The 26,645-nt window shown below is 42.2% G+C and overlaps 1 protein-coding gene across 2 annotated transcripts in view; it reads right to left on the reverse strand.

Annotated features, from left to right (window-relative positions):
- cpeb4b (cytoplasmic polyadenylation element binding protein 4b) overlaps window positions 1-15,869 on the reverse strand; it is a 31,015-nt gene extending 15,146 nt beyond the window's left edge. For both annotated transcript variants that reach the window (XM_020097164.2, XM_020097163.2), the window contains exons 1-3: window positions 15,417-15,869; window positions 13,331-14,568; window positions 3,464-3,554 (exon numbers count right to left, since the gene is read on the reverse strand). In XM_020097164.2, the coding sequence (XP_019952723.1) occupies window positions 3,464-3,554; window positions 13,331-14,521 (1,282 nt within the window). In that variant the 5' untranslated portion in view covers window positions 14,522-14,568; window positions 15,417-15,869. The remainder of the gene's footprint in view (window positions 1-3,463; window positions 3,555-13,330; window positions 14,569-15,416) is intronic.
- Between the last annotated feature and the right edge of the window lie 10,776 nt (window positions 15,870-26,645).

Below are 26,645 nucleotides of genomic sequence, written 5' to 3' on the forward strand. Positions count from 1 at the left end.
ATCAAAGTCCATTTGAGCAGAACACAACACATTGGATTTTGAGAGCCTTTCATGTTCAGGCGCACAAGCACAGCACATCCCCGGGTGTCTGCAGGGTTGTGCGTGCCCGCTCAGTGAACCATATTTGCATGCTGTTAGCTGCATACATGTACAGTAACAGCTAAAGCACATGCATGCACAAGCACACACCACACATGGCGTGTGAGTGCTTGAGAGTGTGTGTGTGTGTGTGTGTGAGAGTGTGTGTGTGTGAGAGAGTGTGTGTGTGTGTGTGTGTGGTGGCAGAACAGAGAGATCCTTTCTGTCAGTCAGGACAATGCTGGAAGCGATTCAAAGCCACTTCTACTGTAGACATTTTGTCTCGCCCGTTCCCTTGCTTCATCGCTCTCACTTTGTTCAATATGTTCCACTGGAACGAGACATTTTTGCATCGCTTACGTGCATCAAAAATTTGCTCCTGTGTGTTACGATTCTTGTTTGTTATTTTTGTGTGCGTGCATGTACGTGTGTGTGACAGAGAGCAGGAGTCAGTCGGCCAGGAGAGGAGTCAGGGCTCAAAGAAAATGTGGTTTAATTATGTCTTTCTTTCTACTTAGCTGTGAGGGAATAAAGGGAAGAACTCACTGAAGTCACAGCTACACTACACTGCCAAGTCTGGACTATAATTTTGAAAAGGAGTAATAAATAGAATAATATTTTGCAGCATGCCAAAGGCTATGAGACAAAAAGGAATCTGGAATGGGATCAGGCATGATGCATCATGTGAAAGCAGTAAAGAATGAGGTACTGTACTAGAAACAAATCTGAAGGAGATGATGGCTGAGAAAAAGATGGAGAAAAGGCAAGACAAATGAGGAGTGATAGAAAAGATAAAAATGACAAACTGATACCATGAGTTACAGATAAACGCTTCCAGAGAAGTCTGTCTTTTCCTCAAGCTTGTGCTTTCAGTTGAGAAGACGTGTTTTGTCTCCTGGTGCCACGCTCTGAGATCTAACAGTCGCTGGAATCTGTGCCGGCACAGTTGGATCTAGGATACCAAAGAACGTGGCTCATGAGTTAACTTCAGTCCTCCTCTCTTAATATTAAGGGAAGATTTACTAATGTTTGACAGCGGAACATTAGATCACAGCTGGACGTGGCTGAACTCTGTGGGTGTTAGGCTGAAATAAATAGGACAGTGAAGTGTCTAGTGCTCGGACTTTTCACTCTACATGTTATTGTGGTTGTGAAACTGGTGTGTGTGTGTGTGTGTGTGTGTGTGTGTGTGTGTGTGTGTGTGTGTGTGTGTGTGTGTGTGTGTGTGTGCGTGTGTGTGTGTGTGTGTGTGTGTGCCTTTTTTTGTAGAACACATAGAAATGTATACATGCATATTAAACAGGTAATAATGTACTCAAATCTGTAACTGAGATTGGGGAGTAAAGGAGTTTGGAGGATTATCTTGGATTTGTAGACATTTAACATTTCAATGTTCAAAACAGAAAGAAGAGAAAAGGAAAACGTTATTGTCTCTTCCATTTTGAGATCTTTCATTTTGGCGTTTGAGCTCACAGACACATAAATTAATAGTTTCTGGTGCTTTAGCTCGCTGACAGATTATGACAACCACACCATAAACCATTTCTGTGCATCGCTTGTTATCAAGGATTAGAAGAGGAAACTCCTCAGAAATATGGCAGACATCTTAAACTAATATGTAGCAAATCAATCTCCAGCACACCCCATCCTTGAGAAATCAAATGTGTTTCCTTTCAAACAATGATCATTACCAGAACTACTCCGACAAGCTACTCCCTCTCGAACAAGGGCTTTTAACACTGGTCACAATGCTGATTGTCAGTGTCAGTCTTTCTATAATTACTGTCAACACTCAACAATAAAACAACAGCGGCTACTTGCTGAATTCAATAACCTTTTTCTGGGTAACCACTGACCAAGTGTTGCCCAACACCTTTCAGCCAATAACAAACACTGGCTTGTCTCTGTTAATCAATAACCAAAGTTGGTTATAATTCAATTTCAAATAGATTACTCTCTTTGTCAGACTCTGCTTTGTAATATGAAGCACAAATGCTCAACATGTCTATAGACACTCATCAGTACTCATTAAATCCATATTGGATAGAGTTTCAGAGACCATGAATAGTGATTCACATTCACCTAGAAACAAAACAAACTTGAAACTGAAAGGTATAAAATTGCACCTTGCAAACACAACAGATGTTTCATTTGTAATTGTAAATATCTTAATGATTCTGTTGACGTGATGTTAACGGATAAACAACCATAATGTGCATTTAAGCATATCGCAGCTGTGTCAGACTCTTTTTTTAGACAGAAACAACTTAGTCATTGTGTTGAGAAAAGCCATCATCCCTCGAATATAAAAGCTCAGCAGCTGTGATCATAAGAAACTAATGATGGCCAAACAACTTCAGTTGAGATGGATGGGAGTCCTTCCATCTCTCACATAAGTCTCCTCTTAAACACAAGGCCCCAGCATCCATTAGCCCTGTATTACTCCTACCATTAACCATGCTCAGGTGGATTCTCAAAATGAGCCAAAGTGAGAAAACACTTCTTGTTGTTTTTCTTTTGAAATTCAGACTAGGAAGGGAAGTAGGAGGAGGACAGAGGTGTGAGCTGAGCGCTTCACAGAATAACCTTTCTTATTGTTGATCATAACACAAAAAGATGTCTGGTGTGTTTCCTCTGCTCAAACGTGAGGTGATAAATTGTGAACGAGTGTGAATGTGGGTGCGGTTTCCACCTCACATTCAAGTGAAACACTCCTACGTGGTGCGTGGTCACTGAGATACAACTGTGACCCACATCTTTATCTTTATATTAGTGTAGGCTCAATTCACATTTCAATATGTGTCTATTGCCATTATTCTCAATGATCTATAAAAAGTGTTTGGGGTGATTTTTGGAGGATGTATTATCATTCTGGCGCTTCAGTTTAATTTTGAAAGTCACCTTAAATGAGTTGACATGGTTGGGATGAATATTTAGGGGTTCCCACTGTTTTTAGGAAAACATTTTTGTGGCTCTTTCCAGGACATTTTCCAAGAGTCTTTCCTGACAATTCAGGTCAAAAACTGGTCATACAAAGTGTAGGATTTGATTGCATCTTGGACAGGTCTGAGATTTTTTCCATGACTAAAGGATACTCTCTAAATCTTCAGGTTTTTCCAGATGCGTGGGTACCATGATGGTGGGAGAGTGTTGTTAATAATAATATAATATTGAATATATAAAACATAGGGAAGGACAGCTAAATACACTAGTGGGGTACACACTCATACCTGGCTCTTTCCTGTCTGAAAATATAGATCATTTGTGGATGATCTGTTAAATCTTGTGCTGTTTTGCTCATAACGATGTTTGAATCTGATCACGTTTATGTTGTTAACTGTGTACTTAGTGTTTCATGTTGTTGACTGACGGCTGACGTCCTCACCTTTCAGGGTGTCCTGCTCAGCCCTCATGATGTCAATCAGGGAGCTCTCCAGAGTGTTCATGTTGAAGCTGTCAAATGACCTGGTGCGTTCCTGAAGAGAGGAGATAAAGAGGAGGAGCACATTTACATTTTCGGTACGAGGTCAAAGTCAATCACATGTTTTGGTCACTGAGCAGATCCACAGGATCAACTGGGGCAGTCACATTTATCTACACTGGCTCAGTCAACAAAAGCTGACCAAGGAGCAAACCAACACAAGAAGAAGAGGAAGCACTCATCTTCAGTAATACAATGAAAATGTGAAATCTAGACAAAGGGGCAGATCCGTGTCTTTGAGATTTCTGACATTTAAGAGGATTAATATCAATGAGCGTGTGAAATGCTGTCTGGCTTGATTAGATTTTAAAAGGAGAGTTGCAGAGTTATGTGCTCGCCTGATTGGCATTCTACTTTGTTCTGCTTTCATTGTTTAGGCCTCAGACCAACTCTGCCACACCACAAAACAGGAACTCAAAACAATACCTCCGACATCTCTGTGGCTCCGGTGTAGGAACCATTTTTCGGGGTACTTTTTTGGCATTGGGGAAGAAGTGCATCACAGGGCCAGTTTGGAAACAAACCTGCGGACGCTGCAGGAGGTCTTAAGCCTCCATACAACCAGGGGGCCACCGGGTACCCTCTGTGTGAACCATGTAAATTAAACACAGGCTTAAAAGATACTGCTGCATCAGCAAAAATGTTGTATTTGGTTTCTTTGTTGCCTACATATATTTTTTGATGAGGTGTCCTCTTTGGTTTGTGACATGTTTTTTTTCTAAGCACAATCCCTCTTTTCACCGAGCAACAAACTCACTCATTCAATGAGGCAGAATTATAGAAGACAACAGTGAGACAAACAGGAGCCAAGCCAATTTCTGAGGGACAGCTTTGTCAAATAGAACAAGGGCATCACTGGCATACCACACACACACACCCATCCAATGTGTACACACAAAATATGCGTGCACACCAAAAACATGTTCCCTTACCCAAACAACCTCGCACATACTCCGAGTGCCTCCCTGATAAGGCTTCTGACTCGACTCCACCTCAACCAAAAAAAAAATGCAGCCGCTGACTGCAAGAGGTTGACAAATAGATAAGCTTCTGGTCTCCTTCTTACCCACACAGCCACAGTTAGGGCAGACAATGATGATGGAATTTCTACCCTGCTTATTTACATTTACAGTTGATGCCACAGGGCTCAAAACTCATTTGTGACTCAAAGAGGTGTTTGCAATGGTTAATGTTCATTTAATTGCAAGTAAAAAGTTTTACAAAATTCATCCCAAGCTGCTTCTTTTTTCTTTCAACAAAAACATTGATAAGTTACTGCGACTGTCCTTTTTTTTTTTTTTTTTTTTTTTAAATCACTTGATCCACTGTTTGAGTAAAGGGCCAAAACAACAACTGAGGACTTGATGCAGATCAGCTTGGAGGGGTCTTCGGCACACAGATTTGATCCCAGTCATGCTGTGAACCGCTGGCTGAGCTCAGAATGGGCCAGATGACCTGTTTACAAAAAGCAGCTGCTGGACCACCAGTGATGTCCTGAAAGTCTCAAATGACTGCACAGACTTTCTGGTGTTAAGAACTAAGAAGGATAATTTATTATAGAGCTGTTCTGTTTTTACAGCTTTAAGCACTTCTTTCTTTTATCCCTTTCTTAAGCAAAAACAATCTACTTGATATATTCTCATTGCACTCCTACAGTTTATAATGTGCTCCTGAATTTTTCAACTCGTGCTCCTTGGGGGGAAAAACTTAATGGTCGTTCCCTTTGCTAAATGTGCTCTAAACTTCCCGTGTTTGACTGTCTCATTCCATCCTCTGTCTCTGTCTCATTTTTTTCCAGTCATTCTCCGATGTGTGTCACCTTAAAGCAGAATATATTTTTGACATTTTCATGTGATACTAAGGTGTAGAAAAAATTACTTAACTATTTGTAGAGACACTGTCAAAGAAATTGTGTAAACCAGCCATTATCATTTCACATAATGTCAAACCAGATTATTAATATTTAGCTTTGGATCAGATCACAGACACTGCGGAACTATAAAGATATAGGATTAAAGATATCAAAGCAAGGACATATGCCATGAGCTCAGGTTTTTATAATGAGATGTGAATCATAAAAAATCTGAGAAGAGAGATGTCTCACAGCCTCATTTACACTTGAGGACAAAAGATATAGATACTAAGAGCATCACTCTGCTATGACATAGCCTATTTGTTTTTATTTGTTACATGGTTTAGGAGAAATGTGGACAGTCACCATGTGTTTCAAGAGTTGTAGAAGACCAGGGTCAGCTGCTATAGCAACAGTTTACATGGGGACCTCATTGTTAAAGAGAGATGTTGTTTGTCTATTGTGCAGCATTCTCAACAGTGACGACTGTGGGCTCAGGTTCCCAGATTAAAACCAACATATTGACATTACACAAGAGGAATAAAGCATGACACTTTGCAAATCCTGTCAATAAAAGTAAGGTGAGCTAAGTCAAAATAAAATCTTTCAAATTCACCTCTCCTGAAAAGTCTGAAAGAAAACACTCGCTAACACAAACACTGCAAAATGAAATCTGCCGTCGGCCTGACAGATAATTGAGGAGCCTTGCCCAACCAGAGTTACCAAAATCGCCTGTCAACATGTAAGCAACCTGTTAGTAATCTGTATAGACAGTCACTCCTATTATGCAGTGCTTTGTGTTGCATCTGGGCCTAGCCTCTAGTATTTATCCAACAACCAGGTCAGGTCACACCCTCGCAACAAACTGTAGGCCAGTGTCTGCGGAGATCAGTCGAAAAGCAAAACCAGCTGGGGGAAAAAGCTCACACCATACTTTGTTACACCATGAACATGGAGTCAAATGCTACAGGGATCAGTAAAACAGATCTGCATCAGTGAAGCATATGAACAATGGTGTGGCAGGTATCTACTGCGTGGTGTCTACAGTGGCTCAACACATTCAATAGGTCCTTCTGCTATCTCATCTGCCACAGATTGTAAATGGATGTCTGGCACAATTGCTGCCAAAACAACCAAACGTTTTTAGAGGCACTTAAAAACACTGACGTAGATTTCACACACTGACTAAAGGAACAGACTAGAACAGCAATGGCATGGTGGAAGAACACACCCAGTGATCATTCTCCCTCAAGACAAATATCAACGCAGGGATACTAGCTAGACTGTGTCTACTATTTTCTCATATCTGCCTCAGTATCTTACGTGGAGGCTATAGCTGCGGGTCAAATCAACGAAACATTTAAAGAGAGGGCGAAGCAGATATAAGTGAAGGACAGGTTATTGTGGCAATTATATCTTAGCATAGGCAAGCACACAAAACACAAATGTGAAAAAAAAGTCACAACAAGTTGCAGTTTTCCTTGTATCTGTGGTCTTTCTACATATTGTGGTACCAGATTAATTTAGTGTTGCAGGGTGATCCTATTATGTTGTTTCAGAAGAAAAATAATTCATTTTGTGTTAGAGATGAGCCGAGTTTGGCGAGCCTGAAGCCTAGCTGGAGCTCTGCAGTTGCTAAGCATTAGCCTGGAGAGTTGCACACGGTGATTAATCATCAGAGTCATGCACCATTCTCCCTCTCTGTCTCTCAACAACTGGCCAGCTGACCAGCATAGCACTCATCCCCAACAGATTGCTGGGAGTGTACACACACACAAACGCTGCCCTGGTCACTTGTCATATCCAGAGACACAAACACACAACGATTAGATGCAAGCAAGACACACACAATTTACAGGGTAGTGAACGTCATTGTGCGCCTACAAAAGCTTGCCCACATACGTATAAACATAGAAAACATGGCATGACATACTATATTATTTACAGGCAGCAGTGAAATGAAGCCTGGTGTGCCAGGATAAACAGAAGAGTAGGCATAATAAAGTGATTGGCATTATGCAGCCTCCAGCAAGCCCTGTCGCCATTTCTGTTTAGTTTGACCCTGAATCATTAAATGTGCAGCGAACATATCTTTATGTCCCGGGATTACGCAAATCTGTTGACAATGTCTTGATAAATGGTAAATAGTCAATAAATTAACAGATAACTCTACATCCAAACTTCAGGACTCCCAAGGTAGTTGTTTACGTTTTCCTATAAAGATAAAATAATAATAAACCCTTTAAAGGTTTGATGAACTGCAAAAGTGGAAATGTTTGAAGTAACAAAACAGATCAGATTAACTGCAAATTGGCTCCTTCAGACAGATTTTAATCTTAGGCACCATAAAACAGACGGGACAACCTCCAACTGATTTTGATGACACGTAGAGCTGTGAAGCATGATTAAATAGAGCATACTGTAGGTGATTAACTCCCACATTAATCTTCCATGTCACCTGCCAGTTCGTGAGAAATGGAAGTTGAGGGAAAGTGAAAGAGTTTCAAAAGTAACGGGGTAAACAGTAGTGTGATTATTTCGACATCCATGTAACATTCATTGCTGGAATAAAGCACCTTACTTTTCCGTGCTTCTGATCACAACCCCGAGACATCGTGGAGAGAGGAAGCCAGAGGCAAAGATGGGAAAAGGAAAGTGGCAGATAAAAGAAAGGGGATGATGGAGAGAGGAAAAGCGGGTATTGAAGCAAGGCTGTGTACAAAAACCTAAGAAGAAAAGGGGGCAGGAAAGGGAAGCAGGTTGAGCTTTTGAAGCCTGTGATAATGTTTCTTCCTGGTCTAAGTATTTCAAAGGCCTGCTATGACATTAAATACCCCCAACTGTCAAAAACAACCTGCTGCCCAGTGCTGCAGCTGAATGGAGCGGTGGACAGTGTGTACATGCGTACAATTGGGGTGTAACCGGAGTGACAGGGGCCTGCGTTCCAGCAGTATCTGCACTGGCTGGGGATTACACTGAACTGGCTCTTTTATTGTATGCAATGAACTAGGCTAAATACTTTATGACACTTCCATTTGGACTCTGCTTTGTCTTCTACCTTTGTTAAAACACATGTGGCGTTGACATAGGCCAGGGACTAATTAGGACTTGTGCACACATGAGAATGTGCACATACACACATAATTTCTCTTTCAGAGCATCAAGGATGTGAGAAGGGCACAATGAGGCTGTATGCGCAGCAGAGCTATGTTCTTGCCAGCACAGCTTGGGCCGCTCATTAGTCCCAAAAAATTTATCGTATTTAACACCACTGAGGTAATGCCTGAAACCTCCAGCTTCATACTGGTTCAGAGTGTAGGTAGGTGTGCATGTAAGCAAGAGAATTTGCATGTATATGTCATAAATGAAGGAATTTACATCTGAAAGGAATCAAGCATCTTAATTAAATGTAAACATCTCTTCACCAACTGCTAAAGAGACCATTGGCTTCAACTCTTGCTCAACTTTTTCACTGACTATTCACATGATGATAATTCAACCTTGAGAGGTCTCAATGAATTAGCTCTTGCTGAAAGCCATCAGCAAAGATATTCTGAATGTATGCAATGTAAGACATTGTAACCATGCACACTGTGATCCAATCTGAAAATCAGTGATGTGACACAGAAATGTTACAGATACACCTGGTAACATATTCAGACAACAGGTGTTTCCACTGCAGATCTGAAGAAACACTTTAATAACATATCTTTATAGAGCAGCACTGTATAAGTCTGCAGTGTATGTATATGTAAGCTACAGAAACAGTGAGGATGTAGCTGTAACCAACAGTTACTTAGGTAGCTTACTGAGACAATATCCTGTCCTGGCTTACTCGCCTTCAGGCACTGCAGGTCTTACCATGGTCACTGGCCAAATCTACCAATGCAAATCAGCCTAGTACACCTGACACAGCAGCAGGCATCTTACAGTGAACATCACAGGTGAGGAAGAAGGGAACAGGGAGAAAAAGATATTGGAGGGTGTGGAACAGGGTTTCCTGGCATTAAAAAACTAATTTCTGGTCTAAAGCTAACTACCAGCTGACCAGTGCATTAGCAGTTAGCGGCAGACTGTTTGGCAAGGGCCCAACGTAAATGCTAAAGCTGCTCTAATATGGCAACTGCACTGCTTTTCGCAGCAACAGCATTGGTACTGGAACATTGGCACATACGTGTGCCATGGTGCCGTACACCATTATGGATACTATCCACCAAATGGTCTAAACACATTTGCTAATTTACACACAAATCACTGTTGTAGCCTAAGGCAATGCCAACCCCCTGAAGGTGAGCAGAATGAGGGATCTTAGCCTTAGCAGCTAGCCACGGTCACACAGCAGCACAGTGAACCTCAGCATGTGTTATATATGTCTTGTAAATGTTCTGCAAGAGAAGCCCCAACGTCCATGGTCAAGGAAGTATCACACCCCAAGTTTCTTAAGAGCAAGTTGCTAAAACCAATAGTAAAGCATATAAACCCTTTCAAGTAATAACTAAAAATGAACCTTAATATGTGTTTATATCTACTGAACAGCATCTTTATGGCCATATTTCAGAGGTACAATTATATGGGGGTCAACTTACGCATTCAGAGCTGTGTTTTGCAATCTCATTTGTATAAAGAGTTAAGTAATAAACGATCTCTACAGTGAAGTAACATTGATGGTACATAAGAGGGACAATTAGGTTTCTAAGTCAAAAGCTACTGAGCCTTCATCTGTTGTGTCAGTGCTAAAATGGAAACTATGTGAGGCAGTTGGAGCAGGCTACTGGAATAGTGTGACAACAGTTCCTCATGCCGTGTGTTTAGTGCAGAGTTACAGGAGCGACGGTATTTCAATTACCAAACCTGGGGGGTTGCCTTGTGTTAGGCAACATGTGTCATCAGTCATCTGAACAGTGCATGATCTCTGACAAACACTGACGAGCACCACTGACTGCTGTCTTTTTTTAAAGTAAAACAAAGCTCTTGATCAAACAGTTTTGACTGACACACTTCTTCAGTGGTAATCAAATGAAAGTCACTGAAGAGGAAATGGCCCTAGTCAACTGGTCCTACAGACGTAGCAATTTTCATGTCACATCTAAATACAGACCCAGAAAATGAAAGTCAAAATCAACTCTGACAAAGATATCTTTCAGAGTGAACTCCAGAGGAGGCGTCTGATGAACAAACCTGACACTTGGTTGACTGTGTAATAATTTAACAGTGGTTTCTACAGTGACGGCTTCAATGCTGCAACGTGATCAATGGCTGCAAAGACCAAAAATGACACACTTTTCTATAAATTGACAGAAGAGAATAACAATACTGTCAGTTAACAGTTTAGATGAACACATGATATTTGGATATCATTTGATGCATTTCCTTAGTCGGACCAAACCCTAATTTCCTAAGTGTATCTTGTAAATGCTTCTCAGCTTTTGGATTGCACAAAGTGAGTCAATATCTAAAAGTGACATTAATCCAGAAGTCAATGGAAGATGTGAACATACTGTAGGTGAAATGATTGAGAAACACATTTGGGAGCACACAGTGATGTGGTAACACATTTGCTCTAGTTGAAAGAAATTAAACTAGAGCATTTACAAATTTGATAGACTCTACTTTTCCACATATGCATAGATGCAGGAGCACAGAGGACTGATTCTGGAGGAAAATAAGAGAGTAGCTGAATTTTAAAAAATCTGTACACCTGAGTAGAAATGTGTGTGTAGTCTAAATCAGGGAACTTATCCACTGGCTATTGAGATGCTGTGCAATTATCACCTCACACCTGGCAATCCCAGGTCTAAGGTTTTTAGGGCAATATTAATATGAAGTTTTAGGTCCACATGTCAAAGCACAGACAGTACATTGACATGTGGACCCAACATATTAATATAGTTTTCTAATCTAGACTAAAATGACACTCACACACAAGCAGAGTAAGGTCATTCTATGCCCATCCTCCATCTGCCCTTGCAGTATCATGGGGGCAGAGGGACAATGCTACTTGAGCTGATCTGATTGAGCTACGAGGGAGAGCAACATGCTGCAGCTACAGTAATGCTCGCTTAAGCTTAAATCTGATATGGGAATGTAACAGAAGGGACTTGCTGCTGCTCAAAATGGATGCAGAATCACGGTACTGTGGCAAATATCTGAGCAAGGTGTAAGTTGATGACCCTTTTTATTTCACATCTACAATTATTAACTGCCACATCTTTCAACTATATTTAAATATAATGCCTGTCAAAGTTGAATAAATATACAGAGATAATATGACTTTAAAATATTAATATGAATGAGATCCAAATAATTGAAAACACATCCGGTATGATCGTAACCCCATGACTACCTACAGTAATTAGGCTGTTATGTGCTGGTAAATTGCTGCTCAGAGGTAAGCTTTGCTACTTATTCAGCACAAAATACTCAAGGCATGTCAAGACATGTCAGTACAAAGTCCTTCACTGCTTGGCCTGTGCCGTGCTGTGAGTCATTAATTGCAAGTGAAGATAAGAAAATACCTGAAAAGGTCAAACCAAGCATCGCTTTCTAAATTTCTAATTGAGATAATTTGCTTGTTTAGAGATTTTTTTTTATTTTTCCAGAAGAAAATGTCTCCATGAAAATAGAGATTACGACTTCCTCCGTGCATGGAGGAGGCCAGGAAATGAAGTGGCCCGTACTAGCGGTCTCTAAGTCCAATTAGTAATGTTGTTGAGCTGTTGACAGAAAATTGAAACAACAGAGTTAAGCAATCACTCAGACAATTTAACATGATCTGATAAGCAAACTGCCAGGAGATGGCTAGAAACATTGTCCAAAGATAAAAAGGCATAGAATATGCATGATACTGAAAGAAGCCTCTCATTAAGTCAACAGGCTGAGCTAGGCCAATAGCAACCTTCCCCTGTTCACCCCCGCCTCCTTGTAACGACCAACACAATTAATCATGAGCTAGATCAATAAGATTAATCCATCTCTGTGCTCCCTTTACCTCTTTCCATCAATTCTATTGGCAGATTCTACATGTGACGATACAATTATCCGCGCCATCTTCATTGTGTGTGCCTCCAGCTTTCAAAATTACAGTATGAGCAGGGTGGTATTTTTGAAAACGAGTTGCTAGGCTTCGACAGGCCTCGACCTGGGTTATTTATTAAGAGGTAATCCTGAAAAATCATTAGGCTCCATTTCACAGAATAGAATGGATTGATACCCTGTTACGTGGAAGGGGTAAAGAGCTTGGTCCTTCAATCTACCATGTTACCTGTGTTATTGCTTTCTGTTTGTTTCTGAATGGAATAAAGGACATCCCATAATGACGTCTTCTGGTTCATCTACTTTTGTCTCTCCATCTCGGTGTCTGTCATTTTAGGTGGTCCATCCCCATGATCCTTCTCCTCGCACCCTCTCTCACTTTCCCCATTTCTATCCTCCTTCTCTCATTTCCACACTTCTCCCTGTCTCTTTCTCTCCATCACTGATGTCCCCTGCACTCTCCACACCCTGACTCCTCCCTCCAGCCCCCCAGCTTGTATACGTGGCACACACACACACCACTGCAGTGACAGAGCCACATTAGTCATCATCAGGGACATACAGCTGTGGAGGTACAGGGCCCAGCGACGCCTTTCTAAGCTGACGCTGAAACAAATGCATCATGTAAATCCATGCCCTCCCCCATTTCTAAAAATAGCAGTTACACTGCATAGAGGGATCAAATTAAAAGCTAACACAAATGAAACGTTAATGATTAATATTAAGTGGCCGCTTCTGTAAAATATTCACATTAAGAAACAAAGTGTATACAAATGCTTAGGTCGATAAGCACTGAAACAATTAATGAAATAGATTTGAATATATCATACTAGTATACCAGAATTATTTCTAAATCCTACAATGAGGCCATTCAGAGGTAAACTGACCTGGAAGGGGAAGATGTTGTCACTACGGCCAACTCCATCATCCACCCAGGACTTGGGGTTGAAGCCTGCGGGACTGTTTCGTGGGTACTTCTGGGATGCCACGTGGTTGTTAGGGAAGGTCTTCTTCAGTGGAGAGATAGAGTTGATGGGGGTCATCCCACCGTTCAGACCTCGGCGATAATCTCTGCCCTGGGACCCTCCCCAGCCACCACCACCACTACTGTAGCCTCCTCCGGGACTCCAGGAGGTGGAGGAGCCGGGGGAGGGAGAGGGGCTCTGGTAGCTGGCTGGACCCCAGGGGGACGGGGGCTTGTTCAGGCTGTTGGACATATGCGGCAACTGGCTGAAAGCCGGATTCCTGTGCGGAAAGGGCGGTGGAGGGTGTGGAGAGGCCGGGGAGCGTCGATGCTGCTGGTGTTGGTTGTGAGGGTGTTGGAAGTGGGGGTGGGGCGGGGGAGCCGGGTGGTGCTGGGACAAGGCTGCCGCCGGTCCTATCTGGGGGGAGAAGTTCCCACCAAACCCTGGACTGACGTGGTGTGAGAAGTTCTGGAACAGCAGAGGGCCGTTGTTGGCAGAGGCCGGGTTGAAGAAGCTGACGTCCTCATTGATGATGGTTGATGGCGCCGTTGGGATGGCCGCCGACCAGTTGTTGAAGCCAGTGAGCGATGACGAGGTTGCGCTAGACTGGACCTGCCCAGTTCCCCCCAGACCAGACGTTTCCTGGTAATCAAAGCCCGTCAGGACTGGAGACTCAAGACGTAGCTGCTTCTCCTTTCCGTTACTACCCTCAGACGTGCCGTTGTCTGTCTTGGCTTCCTCTGACCGGGCCTTTTCCAGTTCTGAAATGATCCCACCACCGCTTCCACCCTCCTGGTGACTCCCAGGGGACAACTGCTGCTGCTTTTCTTGCGTTTCTTGCATTTCCTGTTGCTGCTGTGCTTTGGGCTTCTCTGCCCCCCCCAGGATTTCGTCTTGCACACTGTTGTGGGTGGCAGAGGCAGGGAAGAGCCAGGGAGAGCCTCCCGTGGTGCCATTCCCTGCGGCTGTGGTGCTGTTTATGAAGGCAGCAGGGCTCTGCGACACATTTTGGTGGTGGTGTGGGGGCTGCAGATGCGGGTGGATTCGGACCGGGAATGCAGACTTGTTGCCAGTGTTGTTTTGAACTAGGACTCCGAACCCGTAATCCCCCATTTGTTTTCTCCCCCCACACACAAATGCTATCCCGTGATCGTTTGGTCCTATTGAGAGAAGAGCACACAGGATGGCATGCATCGGGTTAGCAACCGGCCCCTCTCGTTCCACTGCAGATCAAGGCGTTTACATACATTCAAGTCATGGGCGCAGACATTCCCTACATATTTATATCTGTTGGGGTCTGTTCCACTCCCTCAGAGGATTCCAAGACATATGATAATCACACACAACATTGTCATGAATGAGATCATTCTTGCTCTGTACAATCTAACCTTATTACTGTGGGCAGTTGACAAAGCAAACCAGTTAACATCGCATCTTTAGCTAATTATAACCCCGTGACGTTGCCAGCTCGACTACAGCTGAGCTGCTGGCACCAGAAGAGCTAGAAGCACTGCTGTGTCGAGATCTCTCACACACACACACACACACACACACACACACACATTCAAGAGACGTTTTTTTCTAAAGCAACCCAAATGACAGAAAAGCAACCCCCCACAATTTAACGTCTAATGATTATGTATATGAATAATCGTTGAATAAATTACACTTCAACAGCTACACTTCCGACTAGAATCACTCGACCTTGTTTGACAGCTGCCGGGTCCAACCTCGAATTTGATCAGATGTAGCTCGCTCACTCGTTTGCGCTTCTCGAAACGGGTCTGATACGCCGTGTCACGCCATGCTATTCATAAATACATTTCACTGTTGAGGCGAACAGTCGAGTCGGGCGGGTTTTGGAAACGAACGAGACGAGTTAAATGCCGAGCTAGCGAGTCCACCCGTCGTGAACGTTAGCTAGCTAACCGTTAGCGCGGATGCTAGCTAGCCGGACAGGCTGGATAACAGACGAGAGAAGGGGAAGAAAAAAAAAAGAGATTTTCACCTTCTGATCACCACCTTCGACCCGGGCGATGTCTTTGTCGAGACGCTTCCCTCGGGCTGAGAGCGAGGTGTTGTCCTGGAACCGGCAGGGGAAGCTTTCCAGAGGCGGATTTGAAGGCTGACTCGTACAGTGCAGTCGGTCAGCTCCTTTTTTTCTCTCTCTCTCTCTCCCTTTTCTCCTGACGTGTCCTGCCTGCTCAATGACACAGCCTCAGATCTGGACCGTATCACCCAACAGCTTTGTTAACGTGGCAGTGTGTGGAATATACTCGGCCGCGGGTCTTTCACGAGCCTTTACTCGATGCGGTTCATTGTTCGTTTAATTTGATTCTTTTTTTCTTTTTTTTCTCGTTTATCCCGCAGAGCCAAGCCGATCCCGGTGTGTGTCTTGGCTGCCCCTCTCTCCTGGAACCGACAGTGGCCGAATAACAGCGAGAGATCAGCCGAGACTCACTTCCGCTTCTGGCGCCGCCCCCTCTCACCGCGGCCGCGCCCCCGGAGAGCCACACCTCGCCCTGTGATTGGACGGAACGCCGGCGGCCTCGCCCGATTTCCTCATCGTTTCACGGCCGCGCACCAATAGCACAGCCGTGTCACCCCTAAGCCCCTCCCACTGAGGTCGGAATCATTGCTAAATAAAAAAAAGAGAAGCGCTGCTGCACGGTCGTGTCCTTTCACGATGCAGCCGGTACCGGGTCGTGAGAAAGCTGAGATCTGCACCTCCCATCACGAAAGGATGGAAAAGAGAAACTAGGGCCCGTGCTTTTTAATCTCAGGCTCCCTCCGTGCTCGAGTGGGAATGACCTGCTTTAGAGCACGCATCCAGATTGCCACATCAGAAACGATTTGAACTAAATAAATAAATAAATAAAGCTGAATGTCTGAGCATTGCCATTCTCACACACTCTCTGTTCCGTACAACACATCTCAAAAGATAGTTCAACCAGAAAGGAAAGTTCACTAATTATCTAGTCACCACTATGTTATGACTAGGAAGGGTCGGTGACGTGTTTCGGTCCATGAAACACTTTTGGAGTTTCAGGGGTGAACAGCATTGCAGCCAAATCCAATACAATTGAAGTAACTGGTGACCCACGTGAAAAAGAAAAATACAGAAAATGCCTCCATACTGCTCCTGTGGTGTCATTCAAGTGTCTGTAGGCCCAGACATTTAAATTGGACTCATTTATACCATGTTTTTAGTCTAAATGTCCGCTGTTATCCTCCTGCCTGGAGCCACGTTCATGTTCCTACATACACACCGCACAAGATCTCAGCCAAGGGTGCACAGTAGCATCGCTAGTTCCGGTAGCATCGCTGCAGCTACTGCTGAGTATCGCTGATGTCGTCACATGTCCCTTGAGCGAGAGCTTGTGCGGTGTGTGCACAATTAGAATCTGAATCAGGTTTATTTGGCTGGTTAGCACACACAAGAAGTTTGATTCCAGCTAATGGTGACGCTCTAGTGCAAATAATACAGAATATACAGTACAACATTAAGACACTGTACAGAAAATATGTAGACAATATACAATTCAATACATAGACAGTGTGTATTGCATTATACACAATACAGAATACAATTTATACACAATGTACTATGTGTATATTATTACAGGACCTTTCGAGGACAATGGAAAGGTCACGTAATTCATGATATTCCATCTCTTTGAAAAAACATGAGTCTAAATTATTTAAGAATTTCTGCATCCTCGAAGTTACTACAACTGCAGAACAACAAGTCTCTGGTATCCACACAGGAGAACCCCTGAGGCCCTAATGAGCTGTGGATGAGCCTTTGTTTTGACCTTTCTTTAGACGGAGTAAGACGAGCTCCTTCCATGGGCCTCTCAGGTCTTTACGCTAAGCAATGCTAACTGCCTGCTGGCTGAAGCTCTTTATGTAATAGACACATAGGACAGTTGTACAAATGTGAGCATATTTCCCTAACATGTCACACATCCATTGTCCATGATAACCTTCTTTAAAACTTGCATAACCATCCAAATATTTTATCTTTCGTTATTCCTTCTCCTTTATTCTGATTCCCATATTGCAGTTGCTAATACAATAGTTTAATATGTGATATATCGCAGTACTTCCACTGTAGGGTATCACAACATAGCCCGGCTCAGAGATCTGTCCATCTTCGATTTCTCGGCAGGATGTCTGATCATCGAACCCCTTTGACTTTATCTCCCGCCCACACCATTCTGCACATCTCTTTATCTCCCTCTCTGTCCTCCTCTGTGTCCTTCTCCGCTGTATGGTCATTATCACTTGGAGGTCATCAAAGAGCTTTGACTCCGTCAGTCTCGCCGACCCTCAACCGGCAGTGCTACATGCAGCCGCAAATGGCTATCTAATAAATCTGTCACTTCAAGTCCAGCTGGGAGAGGGTGATAAATTGTAGGATCTGTAGTGTTCGGCTGTGTACAGAAAGGGTGAGCAGTGTGGAGGGGGGGCGGTATTGACAGGGTTCTGTACAGTGACCGGCTTGAAGTAATCCGATTAAAAAAATATATTACTGATATCTGATAGCAACAAATTGGTTTGAGTTGTGCAAATAACCACACATGAGATAGAATTTGAAAGAACATGTAGCCTTACAACTAAGTCATTTATTTCAACAATTACAATTAGATGCTAAATATAAAGGTATATTTTCTAATTAGGAAAATTTCACATTTTGATCTTGTTTCTGTGTTTACATCCATTGTTTCCAAAGACAGACCATTCCCTGAACCACAGCATTCACAACAGTCCTAACGTCATATCATGAAATTACATGTGAATACAATTTCAAATTTAATTTAAACACCTTTTTGGTTTGGTTAGCGTTGGGGACAGGGGAAGGCTTAGGGGTGACATCATGACACATGCAATGACCATAGACTGTTTTGAAAGATGGAAGTCATGACAGCTCCCTAAAAGTGATGCTTAAGTATCTCCATCGCCTCCTGGTGGCTGGCTGTAGTACAGGTCATAAACCCTAACTCCTTCATGTTAGTGGATGGGACAAGCACCAAATTACAAAGTAAAACATATCAAATAAAATAAAATGTTCTGATGGTGTCTGTCATTGTGGTTAATTCTTACAATACTGATGCTTGTTCAAGTGTTTTGTGGATAGTGGGTGGAAGTGGAGACCATGACATAAAAAACACAAAAATCCCCAAATCTCTAGCGACAACATGCAACATTTCTGAAGGAAAAATGATGTGTTATTTATGTCTCTTGGTGATAGCAGGCTGGTCCACGTAATCTGGAATCCAATTTGATTTTATTAGGGGGATGGAAAACATTTTACAAGGAGCAGCATCTGCCAAAATCTCTTTAACGTCCAAATGAAACATCAATGGATAATTTCTTTTTATGAATTCTGATTTTAAAGTGTAACATTTTCTGTCCTTTTATTTTCTCTGGTCTAATGTGATTTAAAGTGAAATCATTTAATCGTCTTATGATAATTATGTAATAACGCAGCAGCTATGTTCCAGATTATAATTATTATCATTGCATAGCTGCTCCACATTTGTATCATTTATTCCAATCATTCCTTTGTGTGACCTCCATTTCCTCTCCTCATTTCCTAATCTCTGTTCAACAAGCAAAAGTGTTCAAGTGAATTCTTAACCATACACCGGAGGGAGAGAAGCAGCAGGAGGAAGGAGCAACATTTGATAGTCGTAAATGTGCTCCAGCTTTACACTGTCTCCTGCATAGGGCACAGTATTCATCTCTCAGTGGGGTGGATGATTAGACTGAGAGCTTGGTAGTGTAAATGGATTTCTGGGACAGAATAACCGGTCTGACTGGCCTAACTCTGGGGACAACACCCTCTCTTCCTTCTGCTCGCTGTCTGTCTTTCACTCGCTGTCTCACAAACGTCTTATCAAATCGCCCATGTCCAGAACACCATGAAAGCAAAGCCCAAAGCAGAAAAGGCATACATATTTATGGAATTTACATTTTCTGTATCTACAGTTTTGGTCGAAAATGGTTCTGTGTGATGCTACTGAGATATGTAATTTGTCTACTGTGTAAAATAGCTAATAGCAAGTTTTACCATGTGTTCTCTCTCTGGCAGTGTGTGTGCATGTGTGTGTGTGTGTGTGTGTGAGTGTGTGTGCGCGTGCGTATGTGTGTGTGTGTGTGTGTGTGTGTGTGTGTGTGTGTGTGTGTGTGTGTGTGTGTGCTCTGTGCCATATCCAAGACTGGATAGGTGCTATGAATAAAACATTGAATCCATTAAAAAATTAATCGACTCTACCTTAGGCATAATTATGGTGCAATTCCTCCCAGAGTGCATGTGTGTGTGTTTTTGTGGGTGTGAGTATGCTGTTAAATGCATATGTGCACATGCTAAGCTCATAAGCTGCAATCTTTATGGCCTATATCTTAAATTTCAATTGAACATGTGCCTGCTAATGTGATGATTAAAAAAAAGAAAGAAATTCAGCAGCCCATTCACGCGATTGGCCAAACTCTTGTCCAACTTGACATTTGGCAAATACAAGGTCCTGACTCGTCAGTAATTGTATTTGTGTAAATTATGTGGAGTTTTGTGTGTTGTCTCATAGATAGTTTTGAACGATGGAACAAAGCCTTGTGATGTGCTGCTGTTTGTGTTTATGTCTTATGAAATATTCAGAGATGGTACATGTTGCTAACAAAATGGTGAGGACATGCTCCTGGGTGGCTCTGGGACACAACAAAGACCTCTGAGTACAAGGTGGAGCAGGAGGGGGGGGGGGGGGTTAAATTAGATAATGCAAAAAGCAAATATGTGAGAGGAGGATGGGAGGATGGGAGGATGGGGGGGCAAACTTGAAAGACGGATGGATGCAAAACAAATAAAAGCATATAAATCGTTCTGAGTACAATAAAATCTCTTGAGTATCACAAAAACATAGGTGGGATTTAAATGATCTTGAGATTTATTTTCAACACCAGTATTACAGTCTTTGCAAACAAAAACCGATTAGTGATTTTTCTAATATTTCTTTACCAAAGTCAAACTGATTCATAAACGTAACAACATATTTTTTGAATATAAAGTAGGCTTGAATATTAAAGAGCAATTCTTCCCCTCAGTGTTTTTTTTTCTGACAGCCTGACACTGTTCACATCCTTCATCCATCCAGTGTATTTTGCCCTGTTGTGGTCTCTGTGGGGACACTATACTAATTAAGTCACAGAGGTCTCTGCCGGGTAGTGAGCCAGGATGACTGTTTGAAAAAGAGTGTGTGCGTGTGTGTGTGTGTGTGTGTGTGTGTGTGTGTGTGTGTGTGTGTGTGTGTGTGTGTGTGTGTGTGTGTGTGTGTGTGTGTGTGTGTTTGTGTGTCATAAAGGCCAGGCTGATTTCATGACTCCGCTGGGTACAGAAGGGATAATAAATTACAGCAGAGCAGCAGCTGGGGGTCTGTGATGTGGCAGTCAGTGTGTGTGTGTGTGTGTGTGTGTGTGTGTGTGTGTGCAAAATTGAGAAAATATGTGGTTACACGAGTTGACGCATATATCAAATTTCAACATTTTGTGCTTTTTGAGCAAAACTGGGAAATCTGGTATTTTTTCTTTTGTCGGTCTTCACTTCTATCTGATTGAAGCACAACTTCCCATCTTCACAGAAGAAAATATGACAGGTGATATAAAAATAGTATTTTAAAAACTCACTTCACAATTTATTTACTTGAATCTATGAAAAAATATCAAATTTAAAGTGGCACTAAAGAGAAAATTAGCATAGTGGGATAGAAACACAGTGCTGGTAAATTAACCTTTAATTGCACTGGTGGTAACCATGACAATCAGATGAGAATTCCACCTATTAATGCCAAAAAAAATTTTCATGGATGAATATGTGAAAGCAGATTTTAAACACATTGTCTTGTTTTACCCAAAATGTTGTTGCTCTTTCTGCAAAGAGAAACTGGGTCAAGGATTCACAGAAACTGTATCTTAATGTCTTTCTTTTTCTTGAGTGATTCCATTTCTACACATAGTCTGCTCTGTGTGAATTTGTTGTTGCCATGGCAATGTCACATTTACTTGTTAATTCATTCAATGTTCATGACATGTGAAAGTGACTCTGCTTCTGCTTATTTTCATATATTTGGGTCTTTATTTTTCTAATCAATCACTGCAAGAAAAGCAATTGGAAACGATTGATTTACCAAAGGGTCATAAAGTGTGTGTAATTAAACAATGTGCACAGATGTGTGTGGAATCAATTGAGGGACCGTGCCCATAAAGAAGGAGCGGTTTCATTTACCTTCTGGGCACTTTTCCATGGCTGATGAGTCTGGCTGAGAGACAGGCAGAAAGGAGCAAGGACAACAGACAACAGCTGCTGGGTGGATGTGGTGGTGGATTGTCTTCAGCTCTTATTTTGTGTTTGTAATGTAATTGTAATGTAATAATACAATCCATCACTGTGTGAGTGCAGCTGGAGAAATTCCCCAAATTTTCACTAAAACACTCATTCAAAAAACTAAATGTTGTGTGTTGAGGCTACTTGAGGCCTTGATGACCTGAACCTCTTCAGCTCTGAGGGTCTAAGTTTGAAATCTGATGTTCCACTCAGACGTCTAGAAATAAATGTTTGTTGTCCACTGACCTGTGGGCTGCTCTCTGTCTTGGGTTGTTTCTTGTGAGGTCAGTCTGCATTGGAGTGGTTCATTGTCTGTGTCTAACCCTCTTGTTCTCTCTTTTCCTGTGTGTCTGTACACATATACACACACACACACACTTGCACACTTGCAGTGCTGACCTAGGCTAAAATAAAAACCAATGGACTCAGGAATGCTGAGTCAAGCAGACGTGAGCCACCCCCTACCCCAATAAGGGTACAGAGCATGTGGCCTCATCAATAATGGAAACTCCTCCCCAAAGCCCTGCAAGTCATATGTGTGTGTGTGTGTGTGTGTGTGTGTGTGTGTGCGTGCGTGGGAGTGTGTTTCACTAAAAAGAAAATAAATGTGTGCTTGTGTCACGATTGTTTGTTTATATAGTATAACCTGTGTGTGTCTGTCTGTCTATTGTGTGTGTGTGTATGTGTGTGTGTGTGTGTTTGTGTGTATGTGTGTGTGTGTATATTTGTGTGTACATGTCTATCTATAGTTATGAGGGCCAATTTTGGTTCAATACCATCATTGTGAGGACATTTGGAGCTAAGACATGGTTATAGGGTTAGAATTAGGTTTAGGTTAGGGTAAGGGGCTAGGGAATGCATTATGTCAGTGAGTGTCCTCACAACTATAGAGAGACGTGCATGTGTGTGTGTGTGTGTGTGTGTCTGTGTGTGTGTGTTTGAAAAAATTAGTTTAGGCTTCTTGTGTTTAATTACTTTTATATTTCACTTTAACTTTAAGGTGGAGCTCATAGTGTCTCTTATCAGTTGACACAGATGTCCCTCCGAGGATTCTGTGAAGTGCTGTGATGTCTGTGTGTGTGTGTGTGTGTGTGTGTGTGTGTGTGTGTGTGTGTGTGTGTGTGTGTGTGTGTGTGTGTGTGTGTGTGTGTGTGAGTTAAAGAATTTAAGACTGAGCCCCTTGGCACATGTGGGAAAAGAATAACTCATCACTTGTGAATTGTAATTGTTTTGTTTTGTGCCTATATGTCTAAGTTCATGTTCATAAACTGGATACTTTCTACTTTCACATATCATAGAATCATCTAGTCACTACCTGAATGTAAACAGCCTCTGACCTCTTTTGCTGCCACCCAAATGGAACAAGACGCTGTTTGTAATGTGCAAAACATTGATAAGCCTCAAGAGTAATGTGTCCTTAAATCACTCACTATTTCCTTTTTTTGAAGGAGGCCTTTGTCATTAGGAGAGAATCTAAACATGAAAGCAGGCGAGAGAGCAGGGAAGACATGCAGCAAAGGGCCGGGTTGGTTGAAACCATGCGGCCGCTACAGAGCACCCAAGCCGATCTCTCACCGAAATAACCAGGCGCCTACTTTCTTTCTAGATTTAACATTTGCTGTGCACTAATTCATTTGATTATCCAAAATCACCCCTTACTCACCTCAATAGTGAGCTGTGAAATTAAATGACATTCCATTCTTAATCACTTTAATCAGTGGTAGAGAAGAATAGAAATAATTTCCCCTATCTATTTACTTTTGGGATTATTACATTGTACGTCTAATGAAGACTACATTTTGTTTCAATATATTCTAACTCAGCACAGCAGTTGGCAGAATCATTGAAGTAATGTGAAAATGATGCATTATTACCCTTTGGGGAAAATGTTAAATGCTAAATATTATTTCATTTCTGCTCTCATCTTATATTTTTTATTTGTTCTGTTTAATAAAGCAAACTGTTCCTTTCCGCTGTCGCATGATGAAATCTTTCAGTGTTTCATTTGAAGCTCTTTTTTCTACAAAGATTTATGCATCATTAATAACATAAATGCTGAAAATTCATAAATGCATATTGTGTTAATTGTAAGGCTGGACAGTAATTTTAATGTGATGAGTTTTATCAGGTTCATTTGGCATGGTCGTCTATATTAAGAATCAGTGGGAGGTTGGTAAGAGCCTTTGGAAAGAAGAAGTGATTCGTTCTGTCAAAGATTTATATTCTGAGAGCCAGAGTGTTCTGTGTTAATTACTCTTCCACAGCGAGGATGTTTCTTTCCTCACCACGGTCCCTTTAGACATTAGCGCTCCGTCAAGTCAAATGCTAACTGAGGTTATCGCTCTCGGTCATAATGAACTGAAGTCTCGCTCAACTTTCTCTCAAACTTGGCTCATAAAAACTTGACATGTGGCTTGAAGTTTTTACTCCTTTGAACCTGTCAGTGCTGTCACCAGAAAGCTTGATCACTGACATTATTTCAGCAGTGTATAGCAGAGCAGTGCTTCTTTTTCATTGCTGGCTTTGGCATGTCAGGTCAAAGTTGCATAACATGATGTGCTTTCTGAATCTGCTATCAAAATGCTGACCTTAGACAATATCTTCAAACTGGGAGGATCTGTAACTGATCGGAGGAAGGGCTACTGTAAGAGGAAGGTCGTGGTTGTGGATGAGGTCACAGGAGTTTACAGGATTTCATTAATCCTATTTGATGTCTGGACTGGTGATGATTGCTGTACAAGCTGCGTTAGCATTATTATCAAGCAGAAATACTTTGTGACCTTTGCAGTGTGATGCAGAGGCCTTTAGTAAAGAGATTGATCCCCCTCCCCAACCCAACTCGACCCAACCCAACCCCTCAGGGGCCCCCCAGGATCTGTTGTGTTTATTGACCTCAGTATAAGAGTTCACAATCTGGCCCATTGGTAGTTAGAGCCATTGATTGGAGTATAACACATGGATGATCAATCTGTTAAAATCGCACTGGCTGGGAGCTCGGCCTGTCACCAGCCTCTGGGGTCATGAGAGGCACACAGCAACGTGACTGCTTTCCTGCATGCATGCAAACAAAATGGCCTTTTGTGTGTTCAAATGTCGTATTTGCTTATCACACAATGTCTCCCTCCAAACAAACTGCTTGTCTGAATATTCTTTGATCATTTACATCGGTGACACCAGAGGAACATGTTACAGCAGACATTGTAGATTGATAGCAAATGTTGCAGTGTGATCTCTACAGTTGGTTCCACACAAAGGTTTAAATCGGTGATCACATGTTTTGTTTTATGCATCATATCTTGGATGTTGTTTTAAAACACTATAGCTTGTGTTCTCTTGTATGTGGTTGAGGATTCAGTTTTAAAGCATCTAAAGGATTTATACATAAACAGGGGCATAACAACAAGGTAGGCAAAGCAGGCCTGATGGCCCGAGATGACAGGAAGTCCCAGAGAATGGCTAATCCACAGGGACAACCATTTTGGGAGAAGCCCCTTAAAATCCATAATTGTCTGCAGGAGGCTGCAATAAAACCATGGTCGGAAACCCCCACATGAGGCCCCATTCAACTATCGTTCTTTCAGAAGCTTTGTAATTTTAGCAGTTTGGTTGAAAACCATTTCTTTTTATGCACAGTCTGCAATTTGTTTATCATTTGTTTATCATTTTGATACAAAAAGAATCAAATTTTTAATTCATGTAGGCCCACAGATGTACCTTTTTCCTGGGCCCCCAAAGTTCCCTGAAACTCTCCTGGATATAAGCATCCAGGCAAAGTAGCTTTACACAATCAAATGTTTTTCTGTGGAGTTTGTTACAGGACACGATAATGAGATTCTATTGTGGTGTTAAGTGAGACAAAGAGCATTTTGTGTTTTTCCTCTTTACTGTCGATCCATGTTTATTCATGCTGCACATCAACAAAGGACTTTACGTAAATGATACAAAATGCAAACATTATAGGCCTGCCACCTTAAATCGTGAGGCCTATTTCCTGTGTATTTTGCATTGCATGTACGTTAATAATACATTTAAAGATGAGTGGTCAGTCCTCTGTAATTCTGCTCACACGATGACAAGCTAACATTGTTTTTTTTTCATTGTTTGTGTTCGTGCTGCCTTTTTTTAACCCAGTCTCTCTGCACACTCTGTCTCTGAGCTAGCAGTAGTGGACAGATGGTGGGATCAAACCCCATCAAACATTTACAACCTCACAGACACAGCATCAACACGCTCACTGCCTGACATCAGAGAGGTCCACACATATACCACCCCCACATGTACATATACTCAAATGAAAAACCTCCAGCTAAAGAGCAAGACAGTTTTCAAATGATTGTGTTATGGCATTAATAGAGGTCTGAATGACACAGTCACTTTTCAGCACTGACCGGCTTAATTTGTAAGCAAAAAACGATCTTGTATGTTACACGTGTGCGTCATCCCAAAGGTGGGTCTCTGTTATCCTGCTGCTCAAGGACTTTCATCAGGACATATTGAAGGCATCAGACTTGTTTTACTGCAGCCTTGAGTCTCAGAGGTCCTATATCTCAAACAAAAGGAGAAGGGCGATAGAGAGGAGGGGAGGACAAGGATGATGAGTCAAGGGAGAGAGAGCAAGAGAATGAAACAAGGAGGAGGAGGAGGAGGAGGAGGAGGAGGTGGAGGAGGATGAGGATGACAGGGTTGAGGAGGATGGGAAGGGAGAAACGCAAGCGATTAGCGGGCGGGGGAGAAGAGAACCAGGAGGAGGAAGCAGAGGAAAGGTGATGGCAGTGGTGGAGGAGGAAATGAAATTGATGTCATGCTACGATGTCCTTCAGGCTTTTAGTGAAACAACAAGCAGGGTTTTGCACCCAC

This window comes from Paralichthys olivaceus, chromosome 15 (genome assembly GCF_024713975.1).
Source record: "Paralichthys olivaceus isolate ysfri-2021 chromosome 15, ASM2471397v2, whole genome shotgun sequence".
Lineage (NCBI taxonomy): Eukaryota > Metazoa > Chordata > Actinopteri > Pleuronectiformes > Paralichthyidae > Paralichthys > Paralichthys olivaceus.